Raw genomic sequence first — 19459 nt, forward strand, 5'->3', positions numbered from 1 at the left:
GCTGGGTGCAAGGGAAGGGAGGGGAGGGAGGAGGGCAGGTGAAGGCTAAATGGCCGACTTTCATCACAGACATTGCACACGGCAGGTCGTTACCGCGCCGCCACCACGCACGCACGCACACACACACACACCAAGTCTGTCCCAGGGGGGCAGCGTGCGGAGTCCCTCGAGTCAGTTTTTGGAGGCGTGCTTCATTTTGAGGTCAAGTCCAATCTGACCTATAGTACTGTACAGTACACATGGCTGATGGCAGACAGGTGCCGGATGGATTTGGCATTTTCCACGAGCTTTTGACCTCTGACTTGGCTTAGAAACTGTGTTCCAGAGTGAGTTTGTTGTTTACAACTTATCATCGAACCGCTCGGCCTACAGAGTTTGGATAGAGTACAGCGTGTGCAGACAGATAAATAAGGGTTTAAATGATTTATTCTCCCCTCTGGTAAAATATTGTAGAATACAATATGTACCATTTTTTTGTTGTTTTGTTTAAAGCTATTGTCCTTAGAGATAGATTGCACAATTCGCAATCTAATTACGCCTCTGCAGCAATGCGGAGTTTGAGTAAAACCAAATAAACGAAGAGGCAGTTTAGTTTTTAGCTCCAAAATTTGCATTTTATTTGGATGGTCGGGGTCAGAGATGTAGTTTGCTTTCCAGTACACATGGTTCTCCTCAAGGCTCAAGTCCAAAACCTTCTCCATTCTTAAAGCTGATTCAGCAATTAGTGCCTAGCATGTCCCCCCCCCCCCCCACCCCCTTTTTGGTACAAAACAAACAGTTGTGCTGACAAGATCACTACTATTTTCACTTCTATTTTTATCGATGCATTTTTCTTCACGTTTTATACAAAAAAAAAAACTTAACTTCTACACAGTTAATGTCACCCAGATTTTTTATTTTTTTTTCACCTTGTAAATAAATTTGGGAACCAACATTTTTCATTTCTGTTGTCATGAAAAGATAAAAACATGCAAAAAAACTTGAATTTGTTGTCCAAATTATACATTTACAAGTTTGGAACCTTTTGCACTTTTTTATGTACTACAATAAAAGAAAAAGATCAAAGGAGAAAGAAAGAAACATTATGTACACACATCTTTTTACAGTGAAGTAAAGTTGAAAATATCAGATGATGACTAAGGCAAATGAAGTGTACATAGATTAGACCGAAACAGCTGTTTTTATGTTTTTGTAAAATACTACATCACCTCAGAAACAAATGAAGAAAAAAAAAATCTGCTACAAAAGTATGATTCATAACTTTATTTGCAACCAGCTGCATAATATATTTTTTTTTTGTGAAAAAGTCTAGAAGTCTAGCGTAATGTACAGTGCTGATCTTAATTGACTTTCTTTCTGTCCAAGCTAACGGAAGATCCTTAATTTCTTCGTCTTTGTAGTTTATTTAAATAATCTTCAACAAACAGGAGCGTTGTGTAACCGAAGAGGAAAAAAAGCATGTAGAAGCATACCAGAGTGTAACATACTTAGTTTGAAATCACTCCAAAAGTCAGTACCATTAAAGCCTTGAACATAAAACTAATCATTTAGATCCAAAAAATGTACAAAAAGGCACATTATATCCCAGTGCTTCTGTACTGTGAAATTCAAGTGTAACTGAGCGCATTCAATACCAACAATCCCGAGTGGCGACAGCCCACCAGTGTTCCCTCCCCACAGCCTCCATAACCGGACCACAGCCTATGCCTAAGCTTTCAACAAGCATATGTATGCGTAGACTACAACAATAAGCCTAGGTTGGTTGTTTTTGAAAAAAATTCTGAATCAATGTTTATTTCTTTTTTTTGTTTTTTTGTATTTTTTCTGTCACAGTTCCGTCACTCTCGGGGAATATCAGAAGTCGTCCGTGTCCATCAACAGGAAATCTTTCCTTCGTTTTTTTCTTCTTTCTTTTCTCTCGCATCTCTTCTTCCTTCGGGCGCTCTAGTCATCACTTCCGCCGTACATGTCCGCCAGTTTCCTGAAGCGCGGGCCCCAGTCGTTGAGGTAATCGTAGTCCTGGTCGCCCCCGCTGCTGGAGGAGTTGAGGGAGCTGAGGGAGCCGGCCGTGGAGCCGCTGCCCTCGTAGTCGAACACGAGCAGGGAGTCGTAGGGGGGGGCGGTGGGGTCGTTGTCTGCCGCCTTAAGTCCCTGCACGGAAGGAAGCAAAACCGCGGTTAGATGAGGAGATTCAATTCAAGTCTGCGCAACAACACTTCTGCACACAAGCAGACTAATCTGTCCTGCAAACCCATGGATGGTTCTACCTCCACTTCAGGGAGTCAGATTAATCAGGCTCTAGTGTTCCTGTGAGTTCCCGCTGTCTTCGGGTCTGAACTCTTTCTGGGATGTCGGATTATCTGCTGCTTGATTGAAAGCCAAGATTGAGCATATCCAGCGGCCTCGGATTACTGGAATCACCTCCCCCACCGGTCTCTGTCCAAGCCCCCCCACCCCCCCACGACATCTTCTTCACGAGCATCAGAACAATTCCAGCTGGTTGTCTTTTAATATAGATAACATCTTTAATATATCGTATTCCATCAGAGTCCTGTCTAAACAGTAGAAGGGGGGGGGGGGGGGGGGGGTCTATTCCGAAGATTGTGCTCGACATTCCCAGAAATCCTCACCGCGGCATAAGAGGTCCTTATGGATTATTATTGATTTCCAGCCGGGACTCATGGGACTTGATGGATTGCTAATCTAGGAGTTGAGATGTGCTTTGGCCATGAACCACTTTGGATCTAAGCCTGGTTTCTGCCAGGTAACCCAACAAATAAGAAATGAATTAACAGAAGTGGCGCAACGTGACACAGAACAAAAAAATAAATGAAAAAGAATCGAGACCTCTGCCCAACTTGTCAAAGATTTATAGTTTCCTCTGTGCTGCTATTACGGCTCTGAAATGCTCTCAAATAAAAAGACGGATTGAATTAAAGTGCCCGGGCACTTAGCGATTATTTTCCACTTGTTAGCTTCCGTTAAGCATTTGCTCAGGGCTGCGATGCTGATAATTTGGTGGGAAATATGACGAATGGATCGTTCATTACAATTACAACCATAATCGCTCCGCTGGTTATGGTCCGCTCCATCGCCAACCAAAAAACCCTGCTGGCAGTTTCATAAGGTTTGTCAATCACAGAACTCAGCCTCGTGGTTACACAATAACCGGGTCACCAGGCGGGGGGTCCTGCGCTGGAGACGATCACGACTCTCGGTGAGATGTTGAACTGCCCCCCCCCCCACTGGTTGGAGTCGCTCCGTCCCACAGATAACAACACAGACGTGTAATAAAACCCACCGGTGTTTCCATTCGCAACACAAAACAACAATGAACGCAATCACTTCAGCTTTGTCTCCCTCTGTTTGGCACTGTGTCCACCTGTAACCGAGGTCATGTCAAGTTGGTGTGTGCCGCCCTCCCCCTCCCCCACCACCACCACCACCACCCTTTGTGAGAACAGACCAGTTGCCTAATAGACCTTTGTTTGTCCAACTGTGAGGTAAAAGTCCTTATGCTAAACCTCTGCCTAATGTATTTGTCCCTCTAATTTAGTTAAGAGCCACAAGCTCCTGGGGGCGTGTGCACATTTCAGGATGGAGATCAGACGCCTCCCCTCCCCGTCTCCCCCACTCCTCTGGCGGCGAGCCCTTATCAGTTAGGTCAGATTCCAGCTCCGTGTGAGCCGCCATGACTGAGCTTTTAGCGACATTCAAATCTGGGCCTGGAAACAGATCAGCGCTGTGTGGGTGCGGTGAGCTTCTTTCTGTGTCAGGATGCTCAGACTTGGGGAGCGTTTGAAAAGGTCTTGTGAGACCGTTCAAATAACAAGCCTGATGAAGGATGGGTGCGCGTCGTCAAACTGTTCGGCGTGCAGCGGCGGGGAAACATTACATTACATACGCCACGACAAAATGCATTATGCGTGTTCACGACACACGGCGAGAGCGAGAGCGAGCGGCGTCTGGGCAAAAGGGATCTGAGAGATGGATTGCCGGGGAGCGGCGCTGAAAGAGCAAGTTCTAATTTAGAAACATGGGCGCCATCCAAAAAACTAGGATAGAACTCCATTTGTAATGCTGTGAAACTCTTGTCTGTTGGAGCTTGTGAAAAATACATGACTGCTCTTTTCATTTTACATTCTCCCTTCATGCTGGAGTCAATGGTGGCCCCAGGCAAACCAAGGCACTCTGAATCGAGCACTCCGATAGAAAGCCAAGGCATTGCTTCTCTCATCTCCTATTTCTATGCAGCCACATCAATAACTCTGCTTTGGCGGAAAGTGAGGAGAAAAACAATTATGTCTAAGTGAGTTAGCATCATGTACTCTTTGGGCTTCTCTGTGCGTCTCAGTGGAAGTGTGTTCTTCTGCTGGGGAACGATGAAAACAATTCTAATAATAATAGATTCAATTTAAAGTCCCCCCCCCCCGCACTACAAGGCGACGCGCAACTGCTTGATGAGTCCTATAAACCAAATTGTTTATTTAGATACAAGTTTATGATAATAAAAGTCATTCAGCTTGAAAATGAAATTCCAGCTTTGTAACCGCACAGATTCTTTCACTTCATCTGATCTCCTGGGATTTCATTTCACCGTACAACAAAACAATCTCAGTTTACCAAGTGCTCTGTGTGTGCGTGTGCTGGATTTTTTTTACCTCATTGATGAAGTCTCCGATGTCTCCAGGGTGGGGTGCTGCTGACCTCATGGGGTACTGTGGCTCAGGGTGGAGGGGTCTCTCGTCTAGACGGCGGATTCCCACCGGCTTGATGGCATCAGGCTCTATCGTGTCCGGCTGCTGGAGCTGACTCAGGTCGTAATCCTGTGGGGGGGGGGGGGGGGGGGGGGCACATAGACAGATGGGAGTTAGCAAAGCGGGCGCGACGAGACCCCGAAGTGGAGCGCGATTATCCAAATAGGTAAACGCATCCTGCTCTGCGCAGAGGACGAGGAAGTTCAGCTGAGTGGAGGGGAAAAGAGATTTTAAAGTTGGAATGCAGCGGCAAGAGTTGAGGGTGCCAGAGGGGAAACTTTAAATCTTCTTGTCTGTGAAGCACAAGCCCAGGGACAATTTGACACATCCAGAGAGCCGGCACGAGGGGGTCCAAGCTGAGGACCACATCATACGCCTGCAGAGTGTTTGTACTTGCGCGGCGTGCTGCAGGAAGGACGTGCCAGCGACTGCTTTGCTCTAATCAATGCCCAGACACGGGATGGTGGATATGCATAAGCCATCGCTAATCCTATTAACATTACCAAGGCAACCTGAATGGCTCGCAGTTTGTGCAAAGTGCAAAGGAGGAGGAGGAGGAGGAGGAGGAGGAGGAGGAGGAGGAGGAGGAGGAGGAGGAGGGGAAATAGTGAAGAGAGAAAAAAGGAGTTGGGGGAGAGAAAGAGGCCGTGGTGAAGAGCTGAGCTGAGCGACTGGAGTGTCCCGGTGACAGCAGATATGATGGAGAAAATGCCATTTGAGAATCAGGGTGTGTGTGTGCGCACCTAATAAGCGTGCATGATGGATTGTCCCTCTTTAGAAGATTTTCGGTAATCCATCCATCTCTAATATCCCCCTTCAAAATTGCCTTTGCTCAGTTGTACATGCAGCTACACACAAAGACGGCCGCACGCTCACTCCCAGGGGAAACAAGGGAAAGGCTGCAGACACTCCAATGTAAAAATAAACCCAAAATACAAACCCTGTGATGCTGCACAAACAGCCCGGACAGACAAACACGACAGAGCATGTGGCCACTGGACAAACACCAACTCAAGTCCGCACCAGTAAGTACCACGGCCAATCCAAAACAAGCACATTGATTATTCATGTGTAATTAGATTTCATGGGGAATGGCGGTGAACCCCGAGGCTGGCTGGCTGGAGGAGGAGGAGAACAACGGTCAGCACACATCGCGCGGTGACGAGCATCCATCATCTTTGGTCCGTTTCAGGCCAACTACTGTCTGGCCTTCTCATGAGGTCGCACACCGGAGGGGTCAGGAGCCGGTTAACGGGAATGGCAACAGAGACGTATAATGGCCAGACTCAGCAGGAAGATCTAATGACATACCAGTCCCCCTCCTGGGAATTGACTCCTCACATGTACTCTGGCCGGCTGGAATGGCCGCCCCCGGCCTTAACGACCCACATTAAACATGGCAGACTGCCTCACACACTCGATCTGCTGCGAGGCACAGCTGAGCCGTTTAAAAACACAGAACTCAGTTCATCGTTTTTTTGCCGTAATTCCTACTCGTAATAATAACAACAACATCGTACACACGTATTAAAATCTGGAGGAGTGGTAACTTCACCCAAAAAAATTAAATCCAATGGGGCAAGAAACAGTCACACCGGCCGTTTATAGCGAGAGCTCCAGGTGCAAGTCTGAGCACACGCAGGTTTCCTGTGCAGTGATGGATTATTACAAACATGTCCTCGGTGCTCACTTTTGGCTCTACCGACCAAATATGATCGTTTATATAATCTGGCATTCACATGTCTTAAATAAATAGATCCAAAGACTTGGACGAGAAAATGTATACCACCATCTTTGTCCGTCTGCTCAACATAAGACTAGAGCAACGTTACGTAATGTCATCCAGCCCTCATGTGCTGGATGACATTATGTAACGTTGCTTTTCTTCCCAACCTGTATTTATCTATTCCTATCCATTATCCGTAACCGCTCGTCCTGTTTCAGGGCCGCGGGATCAGCCATGTGCAGACATCAGGCGAACGATGGGTACACAATGGACGGTCGCCAGACTATCGCAGGGCTGACGTAAAGAGACAGACCACCATTCAAAATGGAGGAAACCCACGATGACACGAGCAGGACATGCAAACTCCACACGGAGGAGACGGGGCTTTGCCTCCACCCCACCGTGCAGCTGTGGCGCTTGCTAGCTTGTTTTGCCTACATCTTTCTATGATCACTTTGTCTGTGACTTTTCGTGTGCCCACTGGCTTTGAGAGAGCTAGATTTGTGTTTTGCCGTTTCCGTCTGCACAGAGATTTTCAAAACCACGCTCGTTTAGGATTTCTGATTTGAGAATGAAGGAGGGAAAAAGCGCCCGTGTACATGTGAACTAGATTACAGACTGCACTGCACGTCTTTTAGATCCGACGTCCACAGAGAGGAACATATTGGTGTGTGGCGCGATCTCCGTCTGTCATACCAGCTCTCATCACTGACAAGGTCCTGGAAAATCCTGGAAAAGGATCTCTAGGAAAGAGTGGGGGGCCCGAGTTAAGCTTCATATTAACCGTACACAGTCTCTAATGACCACTTACTGCATGGGATAGAAAAACAAAGCCTCGTTGTCTCCGAGGTTATGCGTCAAATCATCCTCAGGTCATTTGAAGAAGCCGATCCCTTTCTTGCATACATTTTTTGTTTGTAACCTGCAAACCTGTGCACGACTTGATCTGCCGTTATTCCTCCATTGTTATTTTTTCCTGATCAGCTGTCTGCCTTTCGATGAAACGAGTGCTTCAAACCAAAACAAGCCGGAGCGATGGCAGCGGAATCTAAAATCATAGACTCGGAGTGCGCCCAATGGCCTGACACTTCAATTTCCTCCCCGGCGGGAGATAGGGAGAACAGAGGTGGGCATTATAAAGACCACATCGCTGGGACACAAAGGGACACACACCCCCCCACACCGACAAGGACCATTTGCTCCCTTCGCTCTGTCCTCCTCTGTGTCACTCAAAGAATGGAAGCTTGCGCTCCCTCTACAAATTGAAGTGTTTTTTTTTTGTCATGCAACATGTTCTGGTCCACAGGTTCCACCATTCGCTGTGTGAAACCGAGGACGCCAATGAGCGAGTGGGTGCACTCCCACCTGCCTAATCGCCGGCCGATGTTTAATGGCCTTCCAGTCATACTGTCACCTTAGACGGCGCTTCATTATTGTGCCGCAGCAGATGTCTATCTCCGAATGGCGGCAGCTCACCAATTACAAGTCTCAGAGGCTAATTTGGAACCGTGCTGGGTCAGACCGGGGTCTCCCGCTCGGATCTGCTCGACCTAAGCCACCGGAGCGTTTCAGCCAGCGGCAAGAAAACAGCCCATTTGGTATATTACTGCAGTTATTTTACATAAAATGATTCCGTTGTGCTAACAAGGGGTCATTAGGACAATTGAGTTTGTGTGTGCCTGATCAGCGCAAGGCGGATGAAGAGATGGGACTTTATTGATGCCTGTGGCACTGCATTTTCTGTCGTGCGTTTTGTGTGACGCGGGAGCCGGTTCCAGTTGAGGAAGCAGTTCAAATATTTCCAGAGACCGATTGAAAATGTGTTTGTCTCATCGATTCCAGATTTCGATTCCCAGCTCCTTTCTTTCAGGTTCCAATGGAAACGCTCTCCCTCCTCGTTGCGACTGTGTGAAGCGTGTCTCGGAGCAGCATAACAAAGCGGGACTAGAAGGAATGCGTTGGAGGTGCATGCGTGTCGAGCCGGCCCCCCCTTTTTGTCCGTAGACTGCGTCGGTTACACACAAACTGCTACTCTGCTGCATGTTGTAGATGTGACCTGAATGTTTCTCCCCAACGCACTCGCCTTGTGTCACCCTTTCAGCAACGTTTGTCCGGGTGCTGTTTGGCATTTGTATGTGCTGGAACCAAAACTATATCTTCTTCTGCCATCTTCGAGAAATTGGTGCTACAAGTGTGTATGTAACAGCTCACTGAGACAGAGCAGACTGCCGCCCCCCCCCCCCCCCCCCCCAATGCAAAATACCTTCATTTAGGGGAAACAAAGAGAAACTCGGTAATGCGGGACAAGGTCGCTTATAGTGAGAAGCATATTGAGGTTTTCGGGGACAACAGAAGTGTGCACTCATGCTTCTCACCTGATCCTCCTCTCCCCCGCCTTCCTCGTCGTACTTGAGAATGTTGTCTCGCACGTCGTCCTCCGGGTCGATGAGGAGCTGCTTGGCCTGACGCTCTTTGTCGCGGCGCTTCATCCACACCACGAACATCAGCACGAGAACTGATGGACGGACAGACGGATGTCATATTACAAAACATAACACATGTTTTCAGACAAATGTAAATCGGATCCGGTGTTGTAGAGCCTGGACGGGCGCCCGATCACGGCTATCTTTTTGGTAATCCTACGGTAATCTAGCCGTATCTCGGATAGCGTTTAGCTGCCTTTGTAATCCCCGTGTGCGTCCGTGTTCGAGAGGGCCCCGCTGAGACACTCACTGAGGAGGATGATGATGCAGAGGAGGATGGAGATGATGGCCCCGGTGCCCAGGCCGGCGGCCATGATGTGCTGCTGGTCGGTACAGTCTCCGTTCACGTCGCACTGGCACACTTTGATCCGCAGATAGGAGGTGTTTGACATGGGCAGGTTGCCCGAGTCCGTGATTATGATGGGGATCTCGTAGATACCGCTCTCAAGGAAGCCGATCTTCAGGCTCACCTGAGCATAGTCACCTGAGAGAGAGAGAAAACGACAGGAAGCGGGAGTGGGTGATCCAGTTTCAGAGCGAACGCGTAAGCAGTGCTGAGACGAGAGATTAAGTTGCTCAATGTGTATGGAAATAAAACATCATGTTTCTTCAGCTTCTTTAAGAGGGGATTAAATCAAAACAGTGAATCGTCGTCTGTATAGGCCGTGTTACACAGCAAGATTACGCTCCTTTTACGGCAAATATGCGGCGTAAATTCCTACCTGGAAGTTGCATCAGCATATCTAATCCAAAACATGGTCGGGATTTAGATTTGGAGCTTATAAATCTACTGAATACCTTTTTGATAATGCTGCTTAGGCTCAATTCCCAGCTGCAGTAAATCCAAATGCCATTATCCTATTAAGATATATTCACTGCTGCTCAACTGACACTATCTAATAGCTGAACACCCGAACCACTCGTGGTTTTTCCTTAAATTAGCAGAAACAATTAATGACTGCATGGTAATGTTCATATATTTTAGTGTCTCTACCTGACCCCTCTGCAGTGGGCTGTTTACGCGTCTCCAAAGTGTTTTCAACGATTGCTCGAGCTTTAATTACTGAACAGGCCGCTGAATGTTATAACCATATTCCTTTCTAATTAATAATCCTGATTAATTGAAAAAAAATCTGAAAAGAGCTTCTTTTTTTCACAAATTCAACTGAAAAATGCCACGTGAAGATGACTTTATACCAGAGTTGCTCTGCGTCTTACCACTGACTCTTGTGATGGTCCAGTTTCTCCGAACGTCGGTGGGCCGGTGGGCCAGCTCAAAGGCGAAGGGCCCGGCGTTGGGGTTCAGGTCTCCGTCCAGCGCGGTGATGTTGATGGCGTTCGGCTCCGGCTTCTCGCATACCTCGGTCTCCTGGGGGAACACCTTGGGAGCGTTGTCGTTGATGTCTATCAGGTAGATCTGCAGAGTGCCCGTGCCGCTCGCTGGATGCTCATCTGCGTGGACCATAGAAGGACAAGCACACACACACTCAGCACATACATATTTATGGGGTACACATGGACGGGAATATATACTATTGAACTGCAGTTTCTCATTTTCGCAGTCATTATGCAGGCGACAGAGAAGAGTAAAGTATGGAGTTTATTCTTTGGGTCTCGTGCTTTAATAAGACACTCTAAACAACCATTTACTCTAGTGGGAGAAGACCCATCCAAACTGCATACTGATCTGAGAATCTAATCTCAAGTGAGGAGGGAGACAGAAAGAGGGAGATATCAGAACATTTGGGCAGTGTGTGTGTGTGTGTGTGTGAGAGAGAGTGTGTGCGCGCGCCTGAAGAACGCCTTCCTGATGCAGGACACGGGATGGGAATACTAAAGCAGGCAAACAGAGCCCACTGTCGCTCCTCTCAGGCTCCTCTATGTATTCGCTCCGCTAAGAGGCTTTTTTTTTTACCATTCAGGCCACGCTCAAAGGAGCTAGTCATCCAATCCTGACCCATTAATGCTGAGAAACCTCTTTACTGGTAGGGTTTTTAAGCCTATTGGCCCCCTAAGCTATGCTCCGCAGAACAGGGTAAACCTGAACAGAGGTAAGTCGTATCCACAGAACAGAGGTGAATGTATCCACAGGCCGGATGGCTCTGGGATTGCTAGCACATTAACCTCGGACTAAGGCGGTCAGCGCTCCAGATGTGCAGAGTGGCTGGCACAACGTCGACCTTCAAGCATAGTGGATGTATTTGCGGCTGTAACTTAGTTGTTCTTCTTTCTTTGTTTCTTTCAACAGATATTGTGCGTTGGTGGACTGGCTTCAGACGTATGGCAGCGGAAGTCAAAGTGATGCTCGGTGGAAGATTGACCTTTGAGAGGTCGGCTACTGGAGACATCCGCGAGGTTCTTCTTTTGAAAGAAGGCGGCATCATCTCCTCCTGGATGCTCTTAACAGCAATGGCAGGGAACAGAGTGCTCATGTAACGAGTCCAACTGAGACACCTCGACAGCACGACCGCTGTGTCGCCCGGAGCTCAACCAGGTATTTTTCGGAAACGCAGCGGCGCTTGACCGGTTACTTACCGTCGTCAGACGCCAGGAACGTTGCATTGTACAAACTGTTCTTCACAAAGGACGACTCTCGGTCCAAAACGGCAGTTGTTGTGATGCGACCGGTGTTCGGGTCAATCCTCAGCCAGTTGGCTGGATCTGAGAGTTTGGTGTATCTGAGGGAAGGTGAGAGGAAAAACAGGTTTAACCAGAGTTATAATCCTTACTTTAAGACGCATTTTAAAGTCAGGAGTTAATCTGCAAGATCTTTTTTTTAAAGTAGTGAGAAGGTTCTATTGTGTTTTCATCAGAAGGAAATCTTGCTGGTGAATTTAGTCTCCATTTCCAGCTCTGGCATCGTCTAAAGAAACGCCTTTGTTTTTATTTGTACACAGAATAAATATTTCAGACATGCATTTTACATAATGCTAACTTTTGAGAACAGCCTCACATCGGAGACCAAACTGGCTCGTTATCAGCAGCTCAAACTAATTTGTAGGACAAACCGGGGAATTACAAAGCTAGTTTATTTCACATGGACTGTTTTGGGGCTGATAAACTCTATCGCGGCCAAACAGCTGCGAGGAAAAGGTCGTTTGATGATGAACAGGAGGAAGGTTTTTGGCAGCGTGGTGCTATTGGAGCAGGAATGAAGCAGAAAGTGGCCAGTCATCGCAATCAACATGTCACTCCTGTTTCACACTTAGAGGACTATAGTGTCAGTGATAAACCTACCGACATCTTCATTTCAGTTGTCGCTGAATGTGCGATAAAACATCTGTTTAAGGGAGCTCAGACATTCTCGGAAATTCAGCTATGAAATGGACTCGACTCCATTTTTGCTGTAAAATCTACCTGATGCTTTGCTTCATGAAGCGATCCGGGTCCTGTGCAGTGAAGGTGGCCAGCGTCGACCCGGCCAAAATGCCCTCGTCCCGTCGAATGAGTTCGGGGTTGGGCTCGAAGTAGGGACTCTCGTTGACGTCGATCACTCTGATGGAGACGGTGGCGGTGGACTGTCGAGGAGAGTGGATGCCTCTGGCCAGGGGGACCTCGTTCCTCGCCTCCACCGTCAGCACATACGTCCTGCTGGTTTCATAGTCAATGGGCTGAAACAGGAAGAGGGTGTGAATGGAGATGCAGGGAATCACGTTACATTTTTTGTAACGTGAAACTAGTGCAAGAGCAAACAAAGAGAACTTAAGCTTTATTTTCTTCCTCTTGCTTGAAACGTCATATCAGGAAAGCTCACAATATATATATAATATAATATAATGAGATGCAATAAAGAGACTGTGTCCATATGTGGTCAGTTAAAGCGTACACAACGGCAAGAGAGCTTTTTAAAATCACGTTACATGTATTAATTATGCATTTTAAAATTGATATGTGACAAATGTGCTGCAGTGGCCTTGAGTTTGGTCAGTACTGGTCTCCTGTGAACTGTGTTACACAAAATGCTTCTCAGGCCGTTTATGACAAAATGTGTCTTTTCATCCCAAAATGCGCGTGGCAATGCACAATAGAGTGAATAATTGTTACACGTGTAGTCTCCCATGCCTCTCTGAGGGACTACACGGGCAGAGTTTGAAGAGGAGGCCTCACCTTGACGGCCGTCACCAGGCCCTCGTTCGTGGTGGGATCGGTGGGCACGGAGAACCTGCCGGTGGGGTCGCCCCCGGTGATCTTGTAGACGGCGTTCCAGGCCGGCGTGTTGGGCTGGTCCTTGTCGGTCACCGTCAGGTTGGCCACGATGACGTTCACGCGGTTCTCGGGCACCTCGCCGAAAAACTGCGTGAATAAACCATGAAGGGACAGAAACAGCGAGCAGTTACAGATACTGCTGCGGCGGCAGAAACAAAAAATATTCCCGAGCCCGGCCTCACACGGCACGGCAGGACCGATCTTGAATAAACAGACATCTAAGGCAACTCATCATGTGGTCATGGTCATCTCATTCGCAGTACAAATACACAGTAAGTGCCTCTTTCACTCGGGCATGCATCCCAGTCGTTGCACGTGTCAACATTTGATACAACACTTTACGCACGGCTGGCTACTTGCATATCTGTACGGCTTCAGAAACGCTGGTCAAGCAGAACTAGGTAAGTGAGCGGAACTGGCGGCTGAGTGCATACTCGGGGTGAAACAGGGGTCCTCGTGCCGCTTTCCCTGGGATAAGATCGCCTCGTTGCTGCCTCAGATAGGAATTTGTTTCTTACCGTCTCAGCAGTAAACTCCGGCGGATTGTCGTTGACGTCCGTCACTCTGATGACAGCAGTGGCTGTGTTGGAGAGGCCGTACATGGGGTTGCCCTCCATGTCCGTGGCCTGGATGATCAGCGTGTACTGAGGCACTTTCTGGAGGGAAGGGGAAGCGAGACGATAGCAGGAATTAAAGCACAATTCTTTCTTCTTACAACCATGAAATCAATTCAGTTTGAAGAAATCACACTGAATTGTCAGTTTGTATGTAAATGAGGACAAAAGTTTTCTTAACAAATTCTCAGCAAAATAACGATTTTTTTTTTCTGGACAGTTTTTTTAGCTTGCCATGGACGACACACATGTCCCTAATAAGCTGGCACCTCAATGCGCATCAGTGTCCAACCTCAAATGAAACAAACCTGGCCGGCTTCTTATTATGATGACTAATGGTGGCTTTTTGCATACATCGCATTCATTCTCTATGGGGGATGCCAGTTTGCGAGTGTATGTGTGAAGCTCTGCCATGTACACCATCATGAAGCGGACAAATGACTCTTCACATTAAAAGCCACTCAGGTGATGGACCAGTTGCTAGGTAATGAGAGTCGGGGCAAATTACTTTCATGGTGGCAACTGGCGGACAGAAACCGGCGGCCCCAGGGCGGCAGTGATTGAGCAGCCACCTAGCCAGATTGCCCTCAGTAGAATTGTACCAACTGGCTTTGGCTTTCTATATTTATTTTTATTTATTGTCTCAAACAGCCATGCGATCCAATTAAATGAAAAGGCGGGGGTGGGGTGGGGGGTGGTAGCATTTACAGCCGGGGAAATAGAGAGGAAAATGGGAGTTAAAGCTTCTGCTTTAGAGAAAGAAAGACGGAGAGGGCGAGAGTGAAGGAAAGGAAACATTTAGCTGAGCTGCTCAGTGATGCACGCTGCCTCCTTGAAAGAGTAAATAAGTGTGAAGGGGCCAAGTCCATTTCTACTTCTCATTTAGTCGGTAATCAACTAAATTCACTTGGGATCATTAGTCCTCAGTCAGTCTGGATATTAGCAAATACACTAAAGCTGTGTTTTGTCATGTTGAAAAAGAGAAATGTTCAGTCCATTAATGTAAACAGGGATGCATTGATCTAAATCTACAACAGGCGACAAATGCAAGAGGAAAATGAATCAATATAACAGTCTCACTTAAATGCTGAAACAATCAAGTCTACATTCATAAACATTGAGTTTCTAGAAAGCTACGTCATAAAGCGATGGACCAGAATTGTAGGAAAGACGACACGTCAAGCACCTCTCTGTCCAGGCCTGCCGCCACCGTGATGATGCCTCCCGTCTTATTGTTGATGGTGTACATGTTGGAGGTCGGGCTCTCTGGGTTCTGAGACAGGATCTTGTAACGCAGCATCCCATTGGCTGTTTTCGGGTCGTCTTTGTCGACGGACGTCACCGTCATAACGAATGTTCCTGGAGGACAGGAAGACAGAGAGCAAATACGTTTAACTCATTCCTTCATCGGCAATCAAAAGACATTCGAAGCTGAGCAGACGGTGCCGCATTGAAGGCTGCTAGATTTAAAGCTTTGTAATATAGGAATCCAATGTTTCCTTGTGATCTTAAAATACCCATAAATGCTTATATGCAAAGTCAACACAGTGGCCGTCGATGCCGCTTGGTCTGCCAACGGTACGGCGGCATGTGAAGCCGGCGGCTCAGACTGCAGCCAATCGGTTCGCTGGTACGGTGGGAGGCTTCGCGTGGTGCATTACCTGGCTTGGAACCCTCTGGAACGGTGCCGTTCCAGATCTGATGAGTGAACTCGGGTCTGTTGTCGTTCATGTCGATCACATTGATCACAATGTCAATAGGGTTTTCGACCTGGTTGCCGTTCAGGTCCACCGCATGGGCTCTCAGCTGGAGGAAACACAAACACATCTGGGCTGTAGAACTCGTTCGAGCAGGGACAGTTCTCGGCTGTGCAAACAATATATTGGGACAGAGCGTGAACTACTCGCTCAACGTCACCCACTGAACTCTGCATTTAATTCTGGTTTCGTAAAGACTAAATTCTTTCAAAAGGGAAATGCGATTTGTTTTTCAGGTAGATACCGGCCAGTTGTCAACAACACGAGCCTTTTAGCCGCGTGTTCACGGTCGTCTCTTGAAAACAAACTGATTTCATTCAGTGCCTACACTCGTTCAGCACAGGTTCACTTCTGTTTCAGCAAAACAACTCTGATTTGCTGCCTTTTTTTGCACTTCAAGTACATCTCTCCTGCATACACACACCTGCATGGTTGGTGCCTCACACAGGAGTTCAAGTGACTGCATTCATCCTCTAATAAATATAGGTAACAATTATCAACAATACTCTGACTAGAATCCTTCAGATGTAATGCCTTAAAGTATAGTTGAAGTGGAAATAAATCAATGTTTGTACTGAATGTGGAGTGCAGATAGTAAATATGACACAAGTCAGCGACAGATAAACTGAGCTCCTCACTGGTCTGCAGTTCACAGTTCAGGTTGGACGTCTGTGGAGGTTTCTCGTCGTGAAAGTCTTTCGTGCCCTTCAAAGATCACGTAAGTAGACTCGATCATTTTAACTACAGCTCTGCTTGATGTCTACCGTTTTGTGTTGACGCACGTGCTTGAATAGCATTAAAAGCTAAGCTATATAATTTAAAGACCACTGCAATGTAATGGGAGAGCCACTAATGAATAAAGCAGCTCTGAAGGAGCCGCAGGTTATCACAATGCATCCGACACACTCGGTTCACTCCAAAACATCACGCTAAGTCCTCTACATTGTCAGACGGATAAGCCAGACTTCCTGGGAGACCCCGGTCTTTATTGGGTCTGAGCAGACTGTATAGGCTACACGTGACCCTCGGGCACGTGACAACCGGCAGGACAGAGAGAACACCATTTTACAATCATGAGGATATCATGAAGAGATTTCCTTTCTTTTTAATCTACTGTGTCTGACGTACATGGAAGTTGGAGATGTGCTCTCGATCCAGGGGCTTGTTGACAGATAGCTCTCCAGAGATTGGTTCAATGATGAAGATGCCGGTGGGGGGCTGGTCAGCTCCAGGACCCGTCACACTGTATCTGAGGGACCGGTTTTTGTCGTGGTCCGACCGGATCTGCGGGTGGAAAGATTTATTAATCATGAGCAGCAAAAGCAATGCTGACCGTACCCGGGACACCACTTGATTTTCTTTTAGCTGATATCATATCTGATAACATGGACTGATAGTTCCCTTGTAGCGAAGTCTATGTGTTCATGCGATGTTTATTTCAGCACCAATCACGGTATTGGTTTAAAAATAGGTTGCCGTGTAAGTAAAAGAGTGCACATCGATGGCCGAAGAGCAAAACCTCCTGTCTGAAAAATGCCTGGACCATTTTGCAGACAGGATCTTTGCAATCTTTCCATCATTTGGTGCAAGTTGGAAGAGGTTCTACAAAACGATGCTCTAAATTAAGTTTCAATAAAGGGCGGGATTATTTTAAAACAGACTGAATATGAACAGCCTAACTTGTTCTCATCATCCAAAATGAAATCCGGCAATCAGGAAATTCTGCAGATAGGCGGTTTTGTGCTTTGGCCCTCGATATGAAGAGTGTGTGTGTGTCTGTGTACTGATGTTCTGGGCCGTCTATCCTGTTTGCCATGTAAGCAGAGACCCTCTGTGTGCTCAGCATGGATCGAGGTTGTAGGCACAAAGTATTTCCTCATCCTGGTATCATCCATTACAGCCCAGAAGCATCCTTCTAATATGACCGGATTAAATATAAAAGCATGTACAGGACTTAAAAACTCGGTTCGGAAGTCAGCTTAACATCTACTTCTTAGCTGTCCCTGGGAGCGTTGCTTGTCCTCTGTAAACCATCTACACCCAGCCCTGACCAGAGAATGCCAGCAAATTAATTTGGTCGCGAGTGTCCTTGAGCCATGATAAAAAGGAGTATAATATCTCAACAGGCAACCAAGGCGCAATTGTGCTGGTGGCCACTTCAGATTTCTCTCTGCTTCTAAGTAATGCCAGGTTACATCAATACCGACCGGCGACCGGCCCTTAAACAAATGACAAATAATAAGAGCCCTGACTTCAAGCAAAGTGCTGTAAATATGAAGCATTTGGAGAAGGCATACATCCAATGTCTGTGACCCTCTGAGTGGGAGCTACAAGGTTGTCATATCTAGCAAATAGGCATTTTCTTTCATGTCGTGAGAGTGGTGTGTGTGTGCTACGTTACCCGGACAAGCTCTTGTGGGAATGGGCCTCGCGAGTTCTCTGGGACGTTGATTGGGGGGATGACCCAGTCTCTCTTCATGCGTTTGAGTGGGCTGTCCGCGTTTCGGGATGGAAACGCCATTTCCTTCAAATCCTTCGACATGACTGGAGGGGCAGCAACTTGCTGGACCTGTGAAAAGGAAAATGATTAAGTTCAAGGGCTGGGCAGTGATCATATCTGTGCAGAAAAAATACATACGATTACATTCATTTTTAAAAATCACGCTAGCGGCATGGCTCTACGGGCGGCATCGTTGGCCGGTCGATCGGTCCACCGCAGACTGAAATGGCGCGACAGCTATTTGATGGATTGTCATGAAATGTTATACGGGCGTTCGTGGTCCCCAGAGTATGGACCCTATGGCTTCAGTGATCTCCTCAAGCATTCCTTATCCTTTAATCTAGCGCCAAATCAGGTCAACATTTCCGTACATCCAATACCCAAGTAGAAAACTAATGGCATGTCATGTCATTTTGTTCGCTAGTTGGCAAACATGCTAAATAAGACGGTGGATGAAGCACCGACTCTTAGTCTTGTTATCCTGCGGGAATGAAAGACTTAATCCCGATCGTGTATCCATTAAGCTACAATCAACAGCAGCCGGTGCCAACCCAAACACTGTCGCGACACCTTACTGCAACGAACGGTATTGCGGGCTGACTGACGACGGTTCCATCAAAGGAACTTGATGTGGTGATAAAAGCAAACCGGCTGCAATTTCCTGCAAAACTAATAAGCTCTTCCAAATGCCATTCAATACGTATTCAGAAATGTGTGATCCACCACACAATCCATTTTTTTTTTTTGCAACTTTCTTTGTAGCTTAAAATATCGACAGTACAACATGTGATGCCTTGAAATGCTTTGGTGCGGTTACGGCAGCAGCAGCAGCCGCACACGGACAGTCCTCTTTGCTTTAAACGGCAGACCCCTTCTTATGTCCTGATAAAACGCGCCCACACAGACAGACCAGCTCCCATAATGGATCTGCCATCCTCCCTCGGCTGTAATGAATGAGATTTGAAACAAAGGAGGATGGTACCTGCAAGCCAGACACTAAACACACAGATGGCTCAAATTGCCTATGCCGCTCCAGAGACTGAAGTAGTGCCAGGGAAAGTTAAAATAACCTTGAACGAAATGAGGCGGGAAGGAAAACAGAAAAACAATATGTAAAATCCGTCAATGTCAATGAATGATAGCTGGGATTTCAATGGAGCGTTCAAGTCCCTTGAAGTATCTCCCCTACTGTTGCCTTATTCAAATGTTGATTGGTTGTGAGGTAGTCAAGTCCTACAGAATACTACAGAGTGTCCTATGCAAATACAGAAAATAATTACCCCTTTGTCACCTTATAGCGTGACCCATATCCCCCCTCCCCCCACACCGCTTAACATCTGGGGAGCTGTCGCAGAAGCTTCCACTAATCATGTTTGAAATCCGATTGTACTGCTTTCACACATTGGAAATGCAGAG

General features: G+C 47.0%; 1 protein-coding gene across 1 annotated transcript in view; it reads right to left on the reverse strand.

Annotated features, from left to right (window-relative positions):
* Positions 1-878: 878 nt before the first annotated feature.
* Positions 879-19459, reverse strand: part of cdh2 (cadherin 2, type 1, N-cadherin (neuronal)) — a 54962-nt gene continuing 36381 nt past the window's right edge. The window contains exons 4-16 of the mRNA XM_079284635.1: positions 17945-18112; positions 16672-16827; positions 15448-15592; positions 14973-15145; positions 13691-13828; positions 13074-13259; positions 12324-12577; positions 11502-11644; positions 10185-10418; positions 9217-9450; positions 8859-8998; positions 4662-4826; positions 879-2151 (exon numbers count right to left, since the gene is read on the reverse strand). Coding sequence (XP_079140761.1) covers positions 1945-2151; positions 4662-4826; positions 8859-8998; positions 9217-9450; positions 10185-10418; positions 11502-11644; positions 12324-12577; positions 13074-13259; positions 13691-13828; positions 14973-15145; positions 15448-15592; positions 16672-16827; positions 17945-18112 — 2343 coding nt within the window. The 3' untranslated portion in view covers positions 879-1944. The remainder of the gene's footprint in view (positions 2152-4661; positions 4827-8858; positions 8999-9216; positions 9451-10184; positions 10419-11501; positions 11645-12323; positions 12578-13073; positions 13260-13690; positions 13829-14972; positions 15146-15447; positions 15593-16671; positions 16828-17944; positions 18113-19459) is intronic.

The sequence above is a fragment of the Melanostigma gelatinosum genome, assembly GCF_949748355.1.
Source record: "Melanostigma gelatinosum genome assembly, chromosome: 15".
Lineage (NCBI taxonomy): Eukaryota > Metazoa > Chordata > Actinopteri > Perciformes > Zoarcidae > Melanostigma > Melanostigma gelatinosum.